General features: G+C 40.6%; 1 protein-coding gene across 2 annotated transcripts in view; it reads right to left on the bottom strand.

Moving 5' to 3' along the window:
• LGR5 (leucine rich repeat containing G protein-coupled receptor 5) overlaps positions 1–19,271 on the bottom strand; it is a 137,335-nt gene that overhangs the window by 28,671 nt on the left and 89,393 nt on the right. For both annotated transcript variants that reach the window (XM_043565036.1, XM_043565035.1), the window contains exon 4: positions 16,915–16,986. In XM_043565036.1, coding sequence (XP_043420971.1) covers positions 16,915–16,986 — 72 coding nt within the window. The remainder of the gene's footprint in view (positions 1–16,914; positions 16,987–19,271) is intronic.

Genomic DNA, 19,271 nt, shown 5'->3' with positions numbered 1-19,271 from the left:
AATTTTTAAAGGCTGTTGGAGATACGCCTTGGGGAGGGAAGAGGCAGCCTTTATTTTTTTCCTAGTACAATGCCGAAAAGCCTAAAAACTGCTGGCTTTCTTGCTCATTTAACCATTTCCATTGGGCAGATATTTGTTTTTCCTGACATTTTAAATGAATAGTAAAATTAGCAGCTGTCCCAGGTTTTGCTTCTTTCTTCTACACACCATTTTTTTTTTTAAATGGGGAACTACATCTAAATATAGATCTGGTTAATGAGCGATAGCAGCTTCCGAGCCAGCAGAGGGAGTGCAATGCATTTGTTTCGCCCCTGCCCAACAGAAGCAGAGGCTGTGATGACAACGCCTGAACTTTTCTTATTGGAAATTGAAATTTCCTGTAAGGTGCACGAACAAGAGAACCACCATCACCCAGCAATGCTTCCGATGACTCTCTCTCATTTTTCTCATCCGTTCTTAAGGCTCACACATTTGTTTCCAAAGCTAGGATTAAAAAAAAGAATAAGAGGAGTTGCATTTTAAGTAGTCCATGTATTAGGGAGGATTAGAAAATCACGCATGGATTTTGAAAAATGTTTTAGGAAGCATTTAAGACTAAACAGATGCAGGAAGCGCACCAGGATCATGAAATAATCCCTTGCAAACCAAATTTAAACAATTTAGAAACAGAGAATTCTCTGTGGTAGGGAGCTAATCTCTTTGGAAAGCGGCTTCCTCACTTTTGGTCACATAAGTCACTTCACTTGTCCTCTAGCTCCTACCTCTACTGACCGAATGGGAACAAGTGATGGACCAAGAAGGCCCTGGACCAAGTTTTGAGAATAACTGAGTTCAGGTCACGTGGAACGAATTTGAAGAGTTCGGTGTCACGGCCCACTCATAATTACATTTCCAAGAGGGCAACAATTACTGCAGGCAGCAGAAACACAGGTTCCAAATAAATATCTCCAGGTTCTATCAATGGGGAACCAGAAATGTTTACGAAAACTCAACACTGCCTCTTCCCCCTTGCTCCGGTGAGGACATGTCTGGCCCAGGTTCAAATAAGGTATACTTTTCGTCAGGGGTGAGGAAGTGATTGTTTTTATTTAACCAGAAGCAAAGCACGTATGTAAACTCTTTGTAACGATTAAAGAAGGAAGACTTTATTGAAATAATGTGAGCTTCCGCGTTTTAGGTGACATATTGTCTGATAATTGCCAGTGGCTTATGCATTAGATATCAACAAGTGGCTTCCAAGAGTCCTGAAGATGAGTCATCTTAAGGTTCATGCAAACGTCCACATACCTTTACAGAAAAGGCTCTCTCAGCATTGAGTCACAGGCTTGTCTTCGATATTTAAATTACTGTTAATGCTCCTGCTAGAACTTGAAGTGACCTTGGTCTCAGTTTTCAATGTCAATAAGCCCATTTCTCTGGATAAATGTCTTTAATGAATCACCCCCCACCCCGCCCCCGAAAAAGGAATGTAATCTGCCTCCATGCTGTAATCTTAGAGCAATTTACTATCCCTAATGAATTGAGTAAGGCAGGGGCAATTCTGCCCAGTCCTAACACTTCACATACTAATACTCCCAGACCCCACACTCGGGTATCCTGAGAGTAGCACTAAAACGTTTCTCTGCCTCAATAGTCTCTTCATGTAAGAAGCTCCCAATAAACCACACTCCCTCTGAACGCAGTGTTTTGAAGTCCATGTCCACCTGGCCTCAGTGGTCCAAACCTAATCCAGAGAGTGGTATATTGTTCACAGTCAGAGGCCTTATCTGATTTAATCTTAACAGAAGATCCTAAGGCTGGAGTATGGAATTAGTTATCCAGCCACTCATACAGGTGTTTCTCACAGAACAAGGTTAAGACTGTGGGCCAAGCAGCTGGCAGGGCACAAGTTGTGCCTATTCACTGAGTAAACAAAGAGCTCATATTATGTCAGTCTGGTCTTTTGGGGCAGCTGGCATGGTCTATGCATAGGCTTGGAAAATGTCATATTTAAGTAGTGCTGTATAAGAAAAACATCACTACAGAGAACACAAAAACACACATAAAAATGTGGTTTTATGATATTGTCGGGAGCAACAAAAACAACTGCATTATATAGCTCCACTTTTTAAGTGTTTCTCTTTTTGAATGTGTATTTGAGAGACAGAGAGACAGAGAGAGAAAATGTGAGTGGGGGAGGGGCAGAGAGAGACGGGGTCAGAGGATCGGAAGTGGGCTCTGCCCAGACAGCAGCGAGCCCGATGTCGGGCTCAAACTCAAGAACTGTGAGATCATCGCCTGACCTGAGCTGAAGTCGGGCACTCAAATGACTGAGCCACCCAGGCACCCTTTAAATGTTTCTTTTTTTTTTTTTTAATGTTTATTTATTTTTGAGAAGGGGGGAAGGGCAGAGAGAGCGAGAGAGAGAGAGAGAGAGAGAGAGAGAGAGAGAGAGAGAGTCTGAAGCGGGCTCTGTGCTGAGAGCAGAGAGCACAATGTGGGGCTCGAACTCACAAACCATGAGATCATGACCTGAGCTGAAGTCGGATGCTCAACCAACTGAGCCACCCAGGGGCCCTACCCCTTAAGTGTTTCTTTATTATCATTTCCATTTCATGCAAATCATAAAGGGTGTGTGTGTGTGCGTGTAGGCAGCTTAGAATCTGAATTTGGGATGAGAAATCTTAGATCTAAGTCAGTATATACATAGTAGCTGTGTGATCATGGCCAAGTCAACAGATCTCAGCCTTCACACCCATAAAATGGGGGTAACACCCCTCTATTTTATAAGATTGCTTTATGATGAAGGAAGGGGTATGACAAAGCTTCGTAAATTGTAATTCTCCTTAAGGATTTTAAATTATTATTACTTAAGCCTGGTTAACAGTTTGTGTTTTTGTTTTATGACCATGGAAACCATTCAGAGTAAAAGAGGTGAACTCAAATTTTACCTTAGTCAAAAGTTGGTTAAAAGGAGTACTGCATTGTCAGTGAATTTTGATCCTGAAAAATGCTACTTTTTTTATCTTCCATAACAAATAATTAAGAGGTATCTGCAGTTAGACTTAATAGAAGTTATCCTCATTTTTCGGTCTTCAGTATTACAATTACATGCGTGTGCATGCACATGTGTATGTGCGCACGTGTAATCACAAAGGGCCAATCGTTGTTCCTGATACATTACTGACTAGAACATCTTCACTCCAAAGTCAAAGGAGAAGTGGTGACATGTGATAGCACATTCTCAGAGACAATTCCTAGCAATGATCTTGACACTTAAGTATCTATCAGCAATGTGACAGAGGTAGCACAGAACCTGGATGCAGACAGCTGTAGCCAAACAAACACTTTAACAATGGGAATGGCCTGACTACCTTTCAGACAAATAAAACTTCGTAATTATGATCTTGAAATGCATTCAGAAAAGTAATCACTCTAAGGGAAACGGCACCCATTTTATGCTCCTTATGTTACGTATAACTTATAGCAATCTGATAGATAAAATTTTACACTACTTTCTTTTTTTTTTTAAAGTTTTATTTATTTATTTTTGAGAGATAGCATGAGCAGGGGAGGGGCAGAGAGAGAGGGGGAGAGAGAATACTAAGCAGGCTCTACACTGTCAGCACAGAGCCTGATGTGGAGCTTGAACTCACAAACTGCAAGATCATGACCTGAGCCAACATCAACAGTCTGAAGCTTAACCAACTGAGCCATCCAGGTGCCCCTACGCTACTTTTTATGTCAAACAACTAGTTACTTAATAGACATATGGTAAACTGGAAAGGGCACTGAATTAGAAAAATTAAGACAAATTGAGTCAAGACTCTGTCAGTTATTAATTTTGATATTTGGGGGCACACTGATTAATTTCTGTGAGGGTCAACTTTCATATCTGTAAAGCAGAATCATAACAGGTCACAGAATTGCCATGGGAATTAGAGAAAACATATGTGGAAGTGTTTTGTAAACAGTGAAGCACTCTACAAATGTTAGGTGTTATTATTTGAGAAAAATCTTCACATTTAGGAAGTGCTTCCCCTTCCTCTAAAAGTTTCTTTAACTTATCCTTTGTAATTTCAAATCTCTCTAAAGGAGACTGACATTTTGGGGGGTCATATGGGCTGGCGGGACTGCTGATTTTCCACTCACCATAATCCTTCACATGTAAATTCAGTAGCTACACTGCATGTTTGGATTAAAGTCGTAGGTAGCCTCCCAACACAGAAAAAAGAAGATGCACACATCTTCTGTGTTAGGCCAGCAAACGTCCAAAAAGGCTCACAAGGCTCACATGGCTGAGGAAAACGAGGACATCATCTGGTGCATGAACATAATTTTCATCAAGTATGAGTCTGGGCAGTGTTACTTAGAGAACTACAACCGATGAGAAATGGTTCTGTCATGACTTTGGGGCATATGTTGCAATAACTCCCTCTCTGGAGGGAGGGCTTGAGGTTGGAGGACTCCATAACTACCAAATGGATTCTGCTGTGCAAACTGCTTGGCCAAGGGGACTGTCCCTCGTGGATCTGGATTTGTCTCTCCTCACCAGTGGGACCTCGTCAGGATCATCCAGATCCTGACCGGCTTCAATACTCTCGAGTGTCGAAGGTAAGCACTTAGAGTCTGGATAACTACTTTCAGAAGATTTCTGGGTTATCTACCTATGAGCAATGTCCCATTGTTTTCCAAATAATCTGCAGAATCTACATCAAAATGTTTCTCTGGGGTGGGCAGCTATACTGTCTCCTGACTGGCTACCTCATGTGCTGTGGAAAGATCGCTCTGATAGCATTGTGCAGATGGACTGGTGGGAAAGTAAGTGACCAAGGCAGTTGTAGTCATGAGGGTGAGAAAAGATAAGGGCCTGAAAGAAGTATGGAGATGGACAGGAAGGCCCGGTGGGAGGATCGCTAAATAAGTGGGCTCAACAGAATGTGGTGACTTGTCAGCTGTGGCCACAGGGGGAGGCAAGAAAGCTACTGTGACTCCATGTTCCATTCTGGGCAACTGAGCAGATGGAGACCATGCAAGAGCAGGGATGAATGTCATCCAGTATTATGTAAACTAAAAATAAAACAAAACTGCATGTTACCTGTGAATGCAGTTCTATAATATCAGTGTATCCTATGTGATGAAGACTTAGAAGGTAACAGGCAAAAAAATCACTTATGTCAGGCACTGGCCAAGAAAAAACCCCAACTCACTTTATTGTCTTCTGTCTAAAGTTTTTTTCCATAATATTTTCATGTGTAAAACCTTAGTTTTATAAGTTTTCTCTTTCAAAAGAAACATTTGGCCAATCTGTTCCATACTTCTGGAAGGAATTTTTGATTTATAAATGGCATTATTGTACGGATTATAGAAGCTATGAGATCATTCTTGCTATTGTTTTTCCAGAAAAAGGACCTTTACATAGATCTCAAATATGGTACCTTGCCAGTGTATCACACAGGCTTATATCTCTGTTTGAGAATGTCTTTGATAAGACATTAACTACAAGGAAGAAAGCGTTAGTCAAAAGATAAGCCATAGATCTTGGCTAATTCCATATCTGACATGACTGTAATGATGTCAATTATTAACATAGATGACTTGAGAAAAAAGAAGTCAAAGGTGTGAAGAATATTGCAGCTGCAGGTAGAGTATAGTTCCTGGGGATTCTTCCAGTGAACAGAATTACGAAGCATAGCATTTTCTGGCACAAGAACAGACACTCAGATCAATGGAACAGAATAGAGAACCCAAAAATGGACCCACAAAAGTATGGCCAACTAATCTTTGACAAAGCAGGAAAGAATATTCAATGGAATGAAAACCGTCTCTTCAGCAAGTGGTGCTGGGAAAACTGGACAGCGACATGCAGAAAAATGAACTTGGACCACATTCTGACACCGTATGCAAAAATAAACTCAAAATAGATGAAAGACCTAAATGTAAGACAGGAAGCCATCAAAATCCTCGAAGAGAAGGCAGGGAAAACCCTCTTTGACCTTGGCCGCAGCAACTTCCTACTCAACACATCTCCGGAGGCAAGGAAAACAAAAGCAAAAATGAACTATTGGACCTCCTTCTGCACAGTGAAGGAAACAATCAGCAAAACTAAAAGGCAAACGACGGAATGGGAGAAGATATTTGCAAACGACATATGAGATAAAGGGTTAATTAGTATCCAAAATCTATAAAGAATTTATCAAACTCAACACCCAAAAAACCAATAATCCAGTGAAGAAATGGGCAAAAGACATGAATAGACACATCTCCAAAGACATCCAGATGGCCAACTGACACATGAAAAAATACACAACATCACTTATCATCAGGGAAATACAAATCAAAGCCCAATGAGATACCACCTCACCAGTCAGAATGGCTAACATTAACAACTCGGGCAACAACAGATGTTGACAAGGATATGGAGAAAGAGGATCTCTTTGACACTGCTGGTGGGAATGCAAACTGGTGCAGCCACTCTGGAAAACAGTATGGAGGTTCCTCAAGAAACTAAAAATAGAACTACCCTACGACCCAGCAATTGTACTACTAGGTATTTATCTACAGGATACAGGTGTGCTGTTTCGAAAGGGCACATGCACCGCAATATTTATAGCAGCACTATCAACAATAGCCAAAGTATGGAAAGAACCCAAATGTCCACTGACAGATGAATGGATAAAGAAGATGTGGTATATATATACAATGGAGTATTACTCAGCAATCAAAAAGAATGAAATCTTGCCATTTGCAACAACATGGATGGAACTAGAGGGTATTATGCTAAGTGAAATTAGTCAGTCAGAGAAAGACAAATATATGACTTCACTCATATGAGGATTTTAAGAGACCAAACAGATGAACATAAAGGAACAGAAGCAAAAATAATATAAAAACAGGGAGGGGACAACTTAAGGAGGGGGACAACTTAAGAGACTCTTAAATATGGAGAACAGAGGGTTACCGGAGGAGGTGTGGGAGGAGGGATGGGCTAAATGGGTAAAGGGCATTAAGGAATCTACTCCTGAAATCATTGCTGCACTATATGCTAACTTGGGTGTAAATTAAAAAAAATAGATTAAATAAAAATTAAAAAATATAAAAATAAATAAAAAATTTAAAAAATATATTAAAAAGAAGCCGAAGCATAGCATTTTCATCACTGACATTTCTATTTTATATTTGGATGAGCATTTTTTTCTTTGTAAGTTAAAAAAAATGACAAACTCACTTGTACATACATTTGTACATTTTTTGAGGCCATTTTGAATAATTCATGAATAGTCAAAAGAGCACAATCATTTAGCTCATTTATAACATTTTAAGAAATGAAAGCATTTCCCATTATTATCTTACTTTGCTATGAAATGAGAATTATGGATTTCCAAGCTTATATAGAATACAATTTGACAAGGTCTCTAAAATATTTATTACAGTGAAATTTACTGCCTGGAAATTTTATTGCACCAAAACCAGTGGATCACTGGAATTGAATTTGTCAGATCATTATAATAATACTATTGGGATACAATTTTATCTATATGAACTCTTATGGACTAAAGTAATGCTGATTTATATGAATTCTTCATAATAATGAGTCATTTTTATTGTTATTTATTGTTATTTAATATTGATGGAGTAACCACAATGTGGGATTCTACCTTTTTATGAAATTTCCCATTTATATCCTAGGAAGACATTAAATGTATGAATTTATATAATGGGAATTTATGCTTCTACCTTTCTGTTCTTCATCTTATTCATTGGTAAACTTAATGCAAACCAGGAAGAAAAATGATCTCTTTAAACTTACTTCTGAAAAGGTAAAAAAGTTTTTTCATCTCTGCAGCTTGGGGAGAGATAAAACCGACAGGCTCACTGAAGAGCAATAATTTAGAGACTAGTCGGTTGGCTTGACTAACAGCTAGATGAAGTGCCTAACAGAACCAAACCTGTCTTTCTGGCATTGTTGGAGAGTGCATGACTCCAGTGAGAAATATCTTAGAGTCAATTTACAGTATGTTGCTCCCTTTCTCAGAGGTCATTGCTGCTGTGAATTTTGTAACGAGGAGACGAGTAACACAAGCATTAACTTCTCCAGTTTCATTTTTCTCCATAGAAAACAAAGACTTTTTTTGGGGTGGGGGGGGTCAAGGGCCCCATTAGTCTCTCGGGTACCATCAGGGTTTGAAATCTGGGGGTCCTTTTTGAATCTTCCATTGCCTTCCAGCCAATCATTCACCAAGTCCTCTCCATTTATCTTTATCTCCAAAACTCTCCACTTCCACTGTCTAGTTAAGTCTCTTATCTCTTAACACCTGCATTACTGCAACAGTCTCTGAGCTGGGCCTTTCGCCTTTGATCTCTTATCTCTTCAATTAATCCTGTAGGCTGCTGCCAGATTAATCTCCCTCAAACCATGCTCTATGTCATTCCCCTGTTAGGAATCCATGGTTCTGCCACATTACCGTCCCTTCCAACCCCAACTTCCCATCTGATATTCAAAGTTCACCATCTGCCTTCACTGGCCACGCTATTCTCCTATTTCTCTGTCCTAGTCAACTTGTCCCTATTTAGCTCCCTCCCACAGTACTTCTGAGCCTTGTATTCATAAGCATCCCCTACTTCCTGCCTATCCGAACCTCATCAACCCTCCAAGACTTAGCATTATGGTTCTTCCCCAAACCCTACACTTTAAAAAAAAAATTATTAAAAAAATTTTTTTAACGTTTATTTGTTTTTGAGACAGAGAGAGACAGAGCATGAACAGGGGAGGGTCAGAGAGAGGGAGACACAGAACCTGAAACAGGCTCCAGGCTCTGAGCTGTCAGCACAGAGTCGGATGCGGGGCTCAAACTCCCAGACTGTGAGATCATGACCTGAGGAAGTTGGCTGCTTAACCGACTGAGCCACCCAGGGGCCCTTAAAAAAAACATTATTAAAATATAGTTGACAGACAGTGTTATTAGGTGTCGCTCAGTGCTCACCACGGTAAGGGTAGTCACCAACTGTCACCATACTACTGTCATTATGACATTACTGATTGCATTCCCTATACTGTACTTTCCATCTCTGTGACTTATTTATTTTATAACTGCAAGTTTGCCCCTCTGTGTCTCCTTCACCTACTTTGCTTATCCCCTCCCACCCCACTCCCACCTGCCCTCTGGCAACCACTAGTTTGCCTTGAGCCCTGGAATTCTTTAAGTGGAGAGTCCTCAGCTAAGACAATAGAAAGCTAAATCTTGTAGACAGATCAACTCCAAAATCCCTGAAGGAACCACTGGGGTCCAACTCTCAGTTTAGGAAGGGCAGGTAGAAAAAGCCAGGCACAGAGATAAGAGTTTGGAGCCAGAGATATCAGGGAATGTGGGATACAGTCAAACTGGGAGAGATGAGCTGATCCCAAGCAGATGTTTAGGACATCACTTAGGGTTTGAGGCTTTAGTTCAGTTCAATAAATATTTCTGGAGTGTGTGTTTTTGCAGGTACTGTTCCTGGTGCTTGAGATCTAACAGTAAGTAAACCAGGCAGACATGAGCCTGTTTTCTAAGCATGTTGATCCAACCTTTACGCAGCATGTTTCCTAAAGTGTAGTCAGACAACCAAATCATTACAAGGAGGTGTTAGGTGAAGGCAAATGCATGGTAGGAGGGTCTAACCTAAATTTTACTCTTTTTTGAGATCCAGATCTGGATTTCAGGCTGTCTTTGTGACATTTCTACTCAGTTGTTCCTCCACAAACACACATGTTCAAGACCAAACTCATTATCGTTCACCTCCATTGTCCCCAAACATTGCTTTTTGCCGGTGTTTCTTGTTCTCAGTGATGGGCTTCCTTAAGCACATGGTTATAAACCAGAAATTTAGGAATCATCCTGACATCTCTTACTCCATCATTCTTCATCGCCAGTTCCTTACCAAACACTGGTAATTTCATCTAAATAGTTCTCAAATCCATTTCCCCTTCACCATCTCCACTGCCCCCATCCTGACAAAGTTCTCCTTTCTCTCCTAGACTATTTCAGTAACACAGATCAAATCATGCCCTTCCCTGCCTTTTATCCTCCAGTGGATTCCCATTGACTTCACAATAAAGGCTAAAATCCTTGGCATGTCCCAAATGGCTTTCAAGGCGTCTGACCCCACCTGTCCCACTAAGCTCTTCTTGTACTTCTTGCACAAGAAGAGCTTAGTGACACAGGACTCTTCCTGCTTCAGCCACAAGGAGCTTGTTTCTGCTTCTTGATGTACTAGCTTTGCCTCCAGCCACCTCCACTACAAGGCAGTGCACAAGTAGTTCCCTCTGTCTGGAATGTTCTTCCCTCCTGTCATTGTCTGATCAACTTTCACCTTTGCAATAGGGACAAGATACTCTTTTCTCACCTATAGTTGCCTTATCAGGAAAGTGGAGGCAAATTCTACCTCACAGGTAATGAGGGAACAGACAACCAAAAGCACAGGGAAACACTAAAAAAAGCAGACTGGCCCACACATTAATAATATTGTTCTCTTCTCTTCTTCAACTTATTTATTTCTGTCCTCCAGAAATTTCTTCTTTTTGTACATTTCTTTCTTCTTGTAAACCTTCACAACATAGGTCTGGAAGTAAGATGTGATTCTGTCAAGCTCCTTTCCCTCACATTAGTGCATCCTGCTGTGTGCCCATTCTCTGAAGTAGATTTTGGAGGGAGGGGAGAGAGCGTGGTGGTAAAATGGGCAGATTTTGGTGCTAGGAAGACCAGAGTTCGTATCCCAGACTCACTTCTAGACTGACTCCATTACAAGCCATATGACCTTGAGAAGGTCATTTAACATCTTTGAGCTTTCTGCTTCATCATCACTAAGGAAGGGGTAATTTCAGCTCCTACCTCATGTGACTCCTCCTTGTCTGAGGATGAGTGGAATGAAGAAGGTGCTTCATAAACAGCTGCTGCTGCTTTGATAACCATGTGGGTTTAAACACCATGGGTGTTTCTGATTTTGTCCGGGCAGTGTTCCCATGCTTTATTGCTTCTTTCTTTCTTTCTTTTCTTTCTTTCTTTCTTTCTTTCTTTCTTTCTTTCTTTCTTTCTTTCTTTCTTTCTTTCTTTCTTTCTTTCTTTCTTTCTTTCTTTCTTTCTTTCTTTCTTTCTTTCTTTCTTTTTAAGTTTATTTATTTATTTTGAGAGGGAGAAGGGCAAAGAGAGAGGATGAGAGAGAGAATCCCAAGCAGGCTCCACACTGTCAGCACAGAGTCTGACTCAGGCCTCGAACTCATGAACCGTGAGATCATGACCTGAGCCGAAATCAAGAGTCGGATGCTTAACCGACTGAGCCACCCAGGCACCCCTCTTTATGTGCCTTTTTACAAACAGTGTACCTTCCATTGGTGCCATCCCTTTAGCTTCTCCAAAGAGTTTAACCCACTTCCAAAGGTAACCTTCATTTCACATCACAAGACTGAGAAAAGTGGTATTCTACTTCTCATTTATAACATCTATGCTCTCTTTTAGTTATTTACCTATCTGATGTGACTGTCACATGTACGATTTTAATCGCCTGATGTAAGAATGGTTTGTACATGGGGTCTTGCATTACGTATCCACATTTTTTTTCCATACATGATTCTGAGGACTGCACTCCAATTTGAGTTCTCTCTTGCTATAGACACTGTGTAGAAAGGGCTTTACCTTTGAAAATAGTTTTCTCCTGCTGTTTAACGGGGGAGGGAGACAAGGAAAACTCATAACAATGCATTGGGTGCTGGTTTGCACGTGGTTCTATGAAATGACCTCCTAATGGTGCACTAGACAAAACCCTTGGCCTCTGGAACACCGAAGTCCACCTCCATCCCAAGACGTACCTGCTATGCTGGCACTTTGGTGAAAAAAACCAAACTAAACCAAAATTTTATTTATTGAACATACATTTTTATTGTGTAAGCTTGTAATTTCTCTTTCTGGAGACTATTTTAGTGGGAAGAATAATGTCACTAATACTAAAACCATTGTGTGTGTGTGTGTGTGTGTGTGTGTGTGTGTGTTTAACCTCTTTGATCTTTTAATCTTATTCTCTTGGTTAGCTCACTCTACTTTTTTTTTGTCTGCTTACACCTCCTTGTCTTTTGTTACTTCCTTCCCATTCTTTACCCAAGGTCTGAAACTGAATAGGCTCCTGGATGTTCATGGGAGAAAACTGGGGCTGGTTCTAGGCTTGCCTTATTTTCTGCCCAGCACTATGAGCCCTGCCTCTCCTCCTCATCTCTTTCTCTTACTTACTCTCTTTGAGGACTATTATCAGAAAACCTTACCACGAAGAGTCTGGGTGACATTATTAACATTTCACAGGGCTCAGGGGCAGAGGAGTCGGTAGCCCTGAAGCTGCTATCACAAGATGCACAGGCTGATCACGTTCCAGGCAAGAATTACATGTTCTTTTTAGGTTTTAAAACAATGTGTTACACCCTGAAGATGAACACCAATTGGTGTTCTAATTGGAGACTAGAGACAATACCAAAGATATGTCTGATTCTTTTATTTTCTATGTTCCAACCCAATTTGTTTCTCTAGTGGGAACTTGAAATGAAAACCAACATGTATTAAATAATACTCTGGTTAACTGGACAAAGATGAATATGTCATTCTCTTTGATCACCTTGAACTTCACTAATGACAGTGAGATGACTGAACGTCATTGATGACTATCAACAAATGAAGTAACAATTTTTTTCCCCCATAGATCGATTTCTTAGCTACAGATACAAAGGTATGAGGTCAGGGGAGGGTTAAGTTTTGAGTTTCCATCAAATCATTGTAATCTGAACCTAGTCCTCAAATGTCTATAATGCCAAAAGTTTCTTGGTGAAATACAACTCATTGTGAATTCTGATTACATTTCCTATTCCCTTCCAAAAAAACAGAAAGGAAATTAAGTTATATTTGATTACATTACAAAAAATCCAACTGGTGTCTGGGCAGTCATTACCATGTCAGAAGCAAATGTACATATTGTACAGGGGCAGGCTCTGGGCTATTGGGCTCTGGCACATGGGCTTGACCTCTTATTCTTTAGACAAGCAATTTGTAAACATCAGGAGAAAGTTAAAAGAACACAAACGTACCTATGTGTTTTCATTATGAACAAGGCCAAATATCTTTTGTTTATGTAACATAAATGAAAATTACATCTCTTGAAATGTGAGTACAATTTGTTGCTTCCTCACAGCAATGTGACCAATTTTAATGTATTAAGTTTCTTAAACTATATTCAATGAAGCCAAGTCTATATGGTGGGGCAAAGTATACTGGATCTATTTCAGTACTTATCAGCCACTTGGTTGGTAGACCACTTGTCTGTGTCATAGCACAATAAAACATTTAATTTCTCAAATGTGTTGGCCATACAAATCCCCAGAGGATTTTGTTGAAATGAAGTTTTTGATCAAGTCAGAGATGAGGCCCAACATCCTGTCCTGTATATCTGGGAAGTGTTGGTGCCGTGACAAACACATTCGGATAGTAGGGTGTGCTATCCACACAGCATGTGGCCTCCTGTCTTTATCTGCCCCAGATCGTCAGTAGACTTAATAGGCAGGTATGTATGAGCTGTTTCAATTAAACACAAACAATGCAATCCCAGACTTTTATTTCATATTCCGAGTACCTTTTTAGTTCACACTGGAATGCAAAGTATGGATTATGTGATTATTTCAGGTTTGAAAATAGCTCAGGGGAATATTTGCAGAACATCTGAAGAAGTGCTGCCTGACACGAGTTTTCCCAACGTTCGGTTAAGAAGCACTTAACGGTATAATGGAACCAGTTAGAAAACACTCAGAGAGTGCAGCCTTGGGCTTTGGGCCTGTCCAGATGATTCTTCTTTGCAGCCAGGGTTGAGAAATCCCCTTTGGAGATTACAAGGCCAGGCATGTAGGGCGGTGATGCACTCACAGCTCCTGTGGAGGTTGGAGTGCAGCTTAGAGAGCGAATGTGTAAGACAAGGAAAATAACAAAGTGAAGACAAACAGTGAATTCCAGGGACAGAAAAAAAGAGGAAACATTAGAAAAAGGGCCGAGTGATAGTCTAAAAGTTGATTATAGTGCAAGAAAAGCCGAGAGATGGAGTGGAAGCCTCCCAGGTGTGGGCAGCATGGACGATGAGGCAGGTCTCATCCTCTTTGTTACTTGTACTGATACAGAAGTGGCCTGAAAGCATGGAAAATGAATGGAGACTGGAAGAGGAATGCATGTTTGCATTCATGTAATGCATTCATGTAATGCAATCATGTAATGATCACTAGTCTCAAAACGGATGCTTTTGGGGCGCCTGGGTGGCTCAGTTAAACTTCTGACTTTGGCTCAGGTCACGATCTCAGAGTTTGTGGGTTTGAGCCCCGTGTCAGGCTTTCTGCTGCGAGCACAGAGCCTGCTTCGGATCCTCTGTCCCCCTTTCTTTCTGCCCCTCCCCCACTTGCGCGCACGCACTCTCTCAAAAATAAATAAACATTTAAAAAACAAAACAAAACCTGATGGTTTCATTTTTGGAACCGCATGAAGGAAGCGGGAGAAGTACCATTAAACATCTCCAGTCTGGGACGACGGCAAAACTTTACAAGGGTTCACCGTGGCCCAAACCCACACACCCCATAGGGGCTCCTTCAGCTGGTACAATACAGTGTCTGTGCGGTTGGTGGTTAGAGTCTATGTTTATAACACTTTTTGTCCAATCTTAACTCTTGTATCAAAGCAGCACAAAAAACCATGAGAAAATGTGGCGCGGTAGCACACAGTGCCAACATTCAGCGCCTCACATGGGCCTGTCTGCGCTCCGGGCAAAGGGACCGCTGGACAAACATTACACAGTCAGCGGATAAAATTCAGCATGCACCGGGGGCCGAGTATCTATCTGGATGCGATAAACATCATACTAGAAAGTTAACCCTTGGCTTTTTCACAGGGAACACATACTTATAAGGTTTCAAACACAATTGTGTTTGTGAATCAGAAACCATAAGGCAAGAGACACCTGGTGAACAGTGAATCTCCAGACGGTAAGAAACCAAATCTGAACACCTTTATCAGGGAGGCACCGCCCAGTTCAAGTGAACAAAAGATTCATGGTTTTCTCTTTCTCAAAGAGTTCACTTTGCTGGGTGTTCTGTCTGTGATCTTCTTTCAGCTGATAGGGGCTTTTGGTTACCGACTCTTATCCTTCTATCTTCTGCCTGCCTCACAGCTGTTTAAAGTTCCTATTGGCTATTGCTATTATCTCGTTTTTAAATGCGGCCACTAGACCCCGTGCCCTGACGCAGACAACCCAACTTGAGAGTGTTTTGCCTTCTGGCTGCTTCTTTCCTTCAGGAAAATGCTCGTGCAACAAAGGAGGAGTGATACTGTGATGTCATTAAGGAGCCCCTGAAAATGCAACAGACCTATCGCCATGCCACAAAGGGGCCCTTGTGGGCTTGTTTATCTATAGGCTCGTGAAAACCTAGGAAGTCACTTTGTTTGACTGGACTACAAAGCTTAAAATGGTCTCAAGCACAGATTTGCTTTCATTAAAAGAACAACCACAACAAAAAAAGATCAAAGGAGGAAAGTATCATCTTCAATCTCATGTTTCTCCTCCTCTTGTATCACCTCAGTAAAAGGCATTAAGCAAATGCTATGTAGCTATTAACCGATGGATTCTTTAAGATACTTTTCAACTAGAGTCTGCAATATTTACCTGCTTTTTAAATGCATCTCCCTCATCATTCCAGACCAGAAACCAGTATTTTGTTTGACAGATGAGGACTTTCAGTGTAAGTAAGATAGAAGCACATATTACACATGCATATATTGGAAATCATGCGATATATTGCGAGCACTTACACATTCTCAGGAGATGAAGATTTACTGACCACCTACTCACGGCACAGTCTTGCCAAACAGTCACTGCAAACACTTGCTTACAACACAAGCTCTAAAACATCCAGCTGGTATGAAAGTTCTTTTTGTGCAGAGATTCTAAGTCAATGAAGAGTAGAAACTCCTGATAGAAAACTTGTATACTCAGAATAAGGAACAATAACCCCAGTGCTGTGTATGTTCATGTGTCTGTATGTGTCTGTGTGTCAGTGGGATTGTTTGCGAGTATGTTTGTATGTTTGGGTGTGGTGATGGGGAAGCTGTGCAGTGAGACTTTAAGATATACCGTAAGATCTTAGCTCACTGATTTGAGGACCCCTGATGTATATACAGAACCTTAAAGATTAAGTCATTTTAAAAATTCATTTAAATTCAAGTTAGTTAACATACAGTGTAGTCTTGGTTTCAGGAGTAGAACCCAGTGATTCATTACTTACATATAACACCCAGTGCTCATCCTAACAACTGCCCTCCTTAATGCTCATCACCCATTTAGCCCCTCCTCCCCTCCAGCAACCCTCAGTTTGTTCTCTGTATTTAAGAGTCTCGTATGGCTTGCTTCTCTCTCTGTTTTCATCTTATTTTTCCTTCCCTTGACTCAGCAAAAGTTTCATTACAAGTCAGCTCAGATCATCTAGAAATGGAATAAATTGAAGATGCTAATCTTATCTAGATTTTTCTAGACAAGAGGAGAAAGCATTATTTCTGATTTGAACTCAGGAACAAAATACTACAGGAGAATGCAGGACAAGATCCTGGATCCGCAAGATTCTGTCCTGTGATACCAGCATATATAAGAGGCTTTTCACTGCAGGTGCTATGATTGAGTGTCTGATCTGAAAATCTGAACTCCAACACTGCTCCCCCCCACCCCCTATTGTTTAATGAAGATTCAAAGGGTTGTTGCCATAATGAAAAGTCTCATTCACTCACAACTTGTTTAGCTAGGGTCCCCAACCAAGGAGTTGATGAAAATGGTCATTTGGACATTTCATTGCTCCTTCCCATATTGGTCCTGAGAACATTTTGCAATTTTAACTGTACTTACAGGGACTGAAGGCTTCGCAAATTCTGCAGTGCTCCCGCCGGTACCTGTCTTAGGTGATTATTCTGCAGCATACTGCACGTGAAAACAAATGAAGAAAAATGTTAAAGAAAGTTAACAGTAATCAATAATAACTGGCCACAGCACTGCCAGGCTCTGTTGTAAGTGTCAGGGAAACAGTAGAGCATCAGACAAAGCCTTGGCCCTTGGGGAGCTTGAATTCCTATGTGGAATGAAAGATAATTAAAAATTAATGGGTGAGTATATACCATCAGGCAAATGGTAGGTACTATGAATAAAAAACAAAATATGGATTTGGGATAGATGGATACAAGGGTTGAGATTTTTATTTTAAAGGTGGTCAGGGAAGATCTTTCTTAGGAGTTGATACTTGAGTGGAGACCAGAATGGAGTCATGGAGCAAATCCTGTGAACATCTGGGAAGAGTTTCTGAGAAGAGGGAGGAGTAAGTGCAAAGGCCCTGAGGCCAGAGCTCGCTTGATTTGTTCAAGGAGTAGCAAAAGATCACTTGTGAGGAGGAGAGAGTGAGAGCAAGAGGTTGGGAGAGACTGAAGCTGTCTCATGGAGGACTTGCAGGCCACAATGAGGCTTTATTTTAAGTGTGTAAGAAACTCTTGTTGAAGGGTTTATAGGGAAATGACATGATCTTATTTATGTTTTTCTTTTTTTAAAAATTTGAATACAGTTGATGTCCAATGTAACATTAGTTTCAACTGTACAACTTACAGATTTGACAGGTTTATACATTATGCTATGTTTGCCACAAGTGTAGCAACCTTCTATCCCTATACATTGCTATCACAAGATCACTGAATGTATTGTGCCTTATATTCCTGTGACTTATTCATCCCATAACTGGAAGACCTTATCTCCCACTTCCCTTCATTGATTTGGCTCACACCCCCATCCTTCTCCCCTCTGGCAACCATCAGTTTGTCTTCTGTATTTATAGGTCTGAATCTGTATTTTTTTTTTTTTGTTTATTCACTTTTTTGAGATTCCACTTATGAGTAGAATCATGGTATTTGTCTTTCCGAGTCTTATTTATTTCACTTAGATAATACTCTCTAAGTCTATCCATATGGTCTCAAATGGCAGATCTCATCCTTTTCATGGCTGCATAATATTCACACGCACGCACGCACGCACGCACGCATGCACACACCCTTTATCCACTTCTCTATTGATGAATACTTAGGTTGCTCCCATAATTTGGCTATTGTATCTAATGCTGCAATAAACACAGGGGTGCGTGTATCTTTTTGAATTAGTGTTTTTGTTATCTTTGGGTAAATACTCATAATGAAATTATTGGATCACATGGTAGTCCTATTTTTAATTTTCTGAGGAACCTCCATACTGTTTTCCACGGTGGCTATACTGTTGGCATTCCCACCAACAGTGCAAGAGGGTTCCTTTTTCTCCATATCCTCACCAACACTTGTTTTATTTATGTTTTTAAAGGACCACTCCGAGGACTGTATAAATTAGACAAAATGGAAATATGGATACAGCAGGAAGCTATTCAAGATCTTCTTTCTTGTGTAGCCATATTTTAATATAAATTAAATTCTTTTTGTGAAGTATTGAGCTTTTGCTTGCCTGGGTTCAACTGTTCTTTTCAGAACATGACTACAGAACAGAAGCAGCTGGCAACAAAGAAACAAATATCTATCATTGTTAGTAGGGAAATAGCATGGAAAAAAATCCCATTCCTCATATTTTGCTATTTTATTCATAAATATTTATAAGGCAATAATTTTGCATCCGTTCTCCCAGTATTTCGTGGTCTATGTAAGCCAAAGGCAGAAGACCTAATTTTAAGAAAGCAGCCATTTTACAGAAATGCCTCTACTTATTAGGTCACAAACCTATATCTGGATCTCTGAAACAGTTTGTCTGGTTCCTTCACCTCCACAATGGAAGTTTCTTTCCATTAGATGACTGGTTGGGGACCCAACCCTAGGTGTGTCTGACTCCAGACTCAATGCACTTTCTACGACACCTTGCAGCATTACCTTGAGGCGTATTTGGTGAATGTACAAATTCTCAGGTTGTACGGTATATGGCATGATTAAAGTATGGGTAAGAGTATGGGTTCTCCAATCTGTCTACCCCTTCCCTGCCCCTAGCAGTGTGGCCTCAGGGAAATCGTCCAAGTTCTCAACTTCTCGGTGACCAGTGATACTGCCCACCCCCAGGGCTTACTGTTATGATCCGATGGGTGAAGGTACACAGAACAATACCTGCTGCGTGGTAAGCGTTCAATGAAGGCTGACCCTTTTTGTATGAATTGATAGACTCCTTCTCAAAGCTAACAATATAGTGGGATTGTACTG

The sequence above is a fragment of the Prionailurus bengalensis genome, chromosome B4 (genome assembly GCF_016509475.1).
Source record: "Prionailurus bengalensis isolate Pbe53 chromosome B4, Fcat_Pben_1.1_paternal_pri, whole genome shotgun sequence".
NCBI lineage: Eukaryota > Metazoa > Chordata > Mammalia > Carnivora > Felidae > Prionailurus > Prionailurus bengalensis.
Note: the sequence above shows the minus strand (reverse complement) of the source record. Positions and strands in the feature narration are given on the sequence as shown.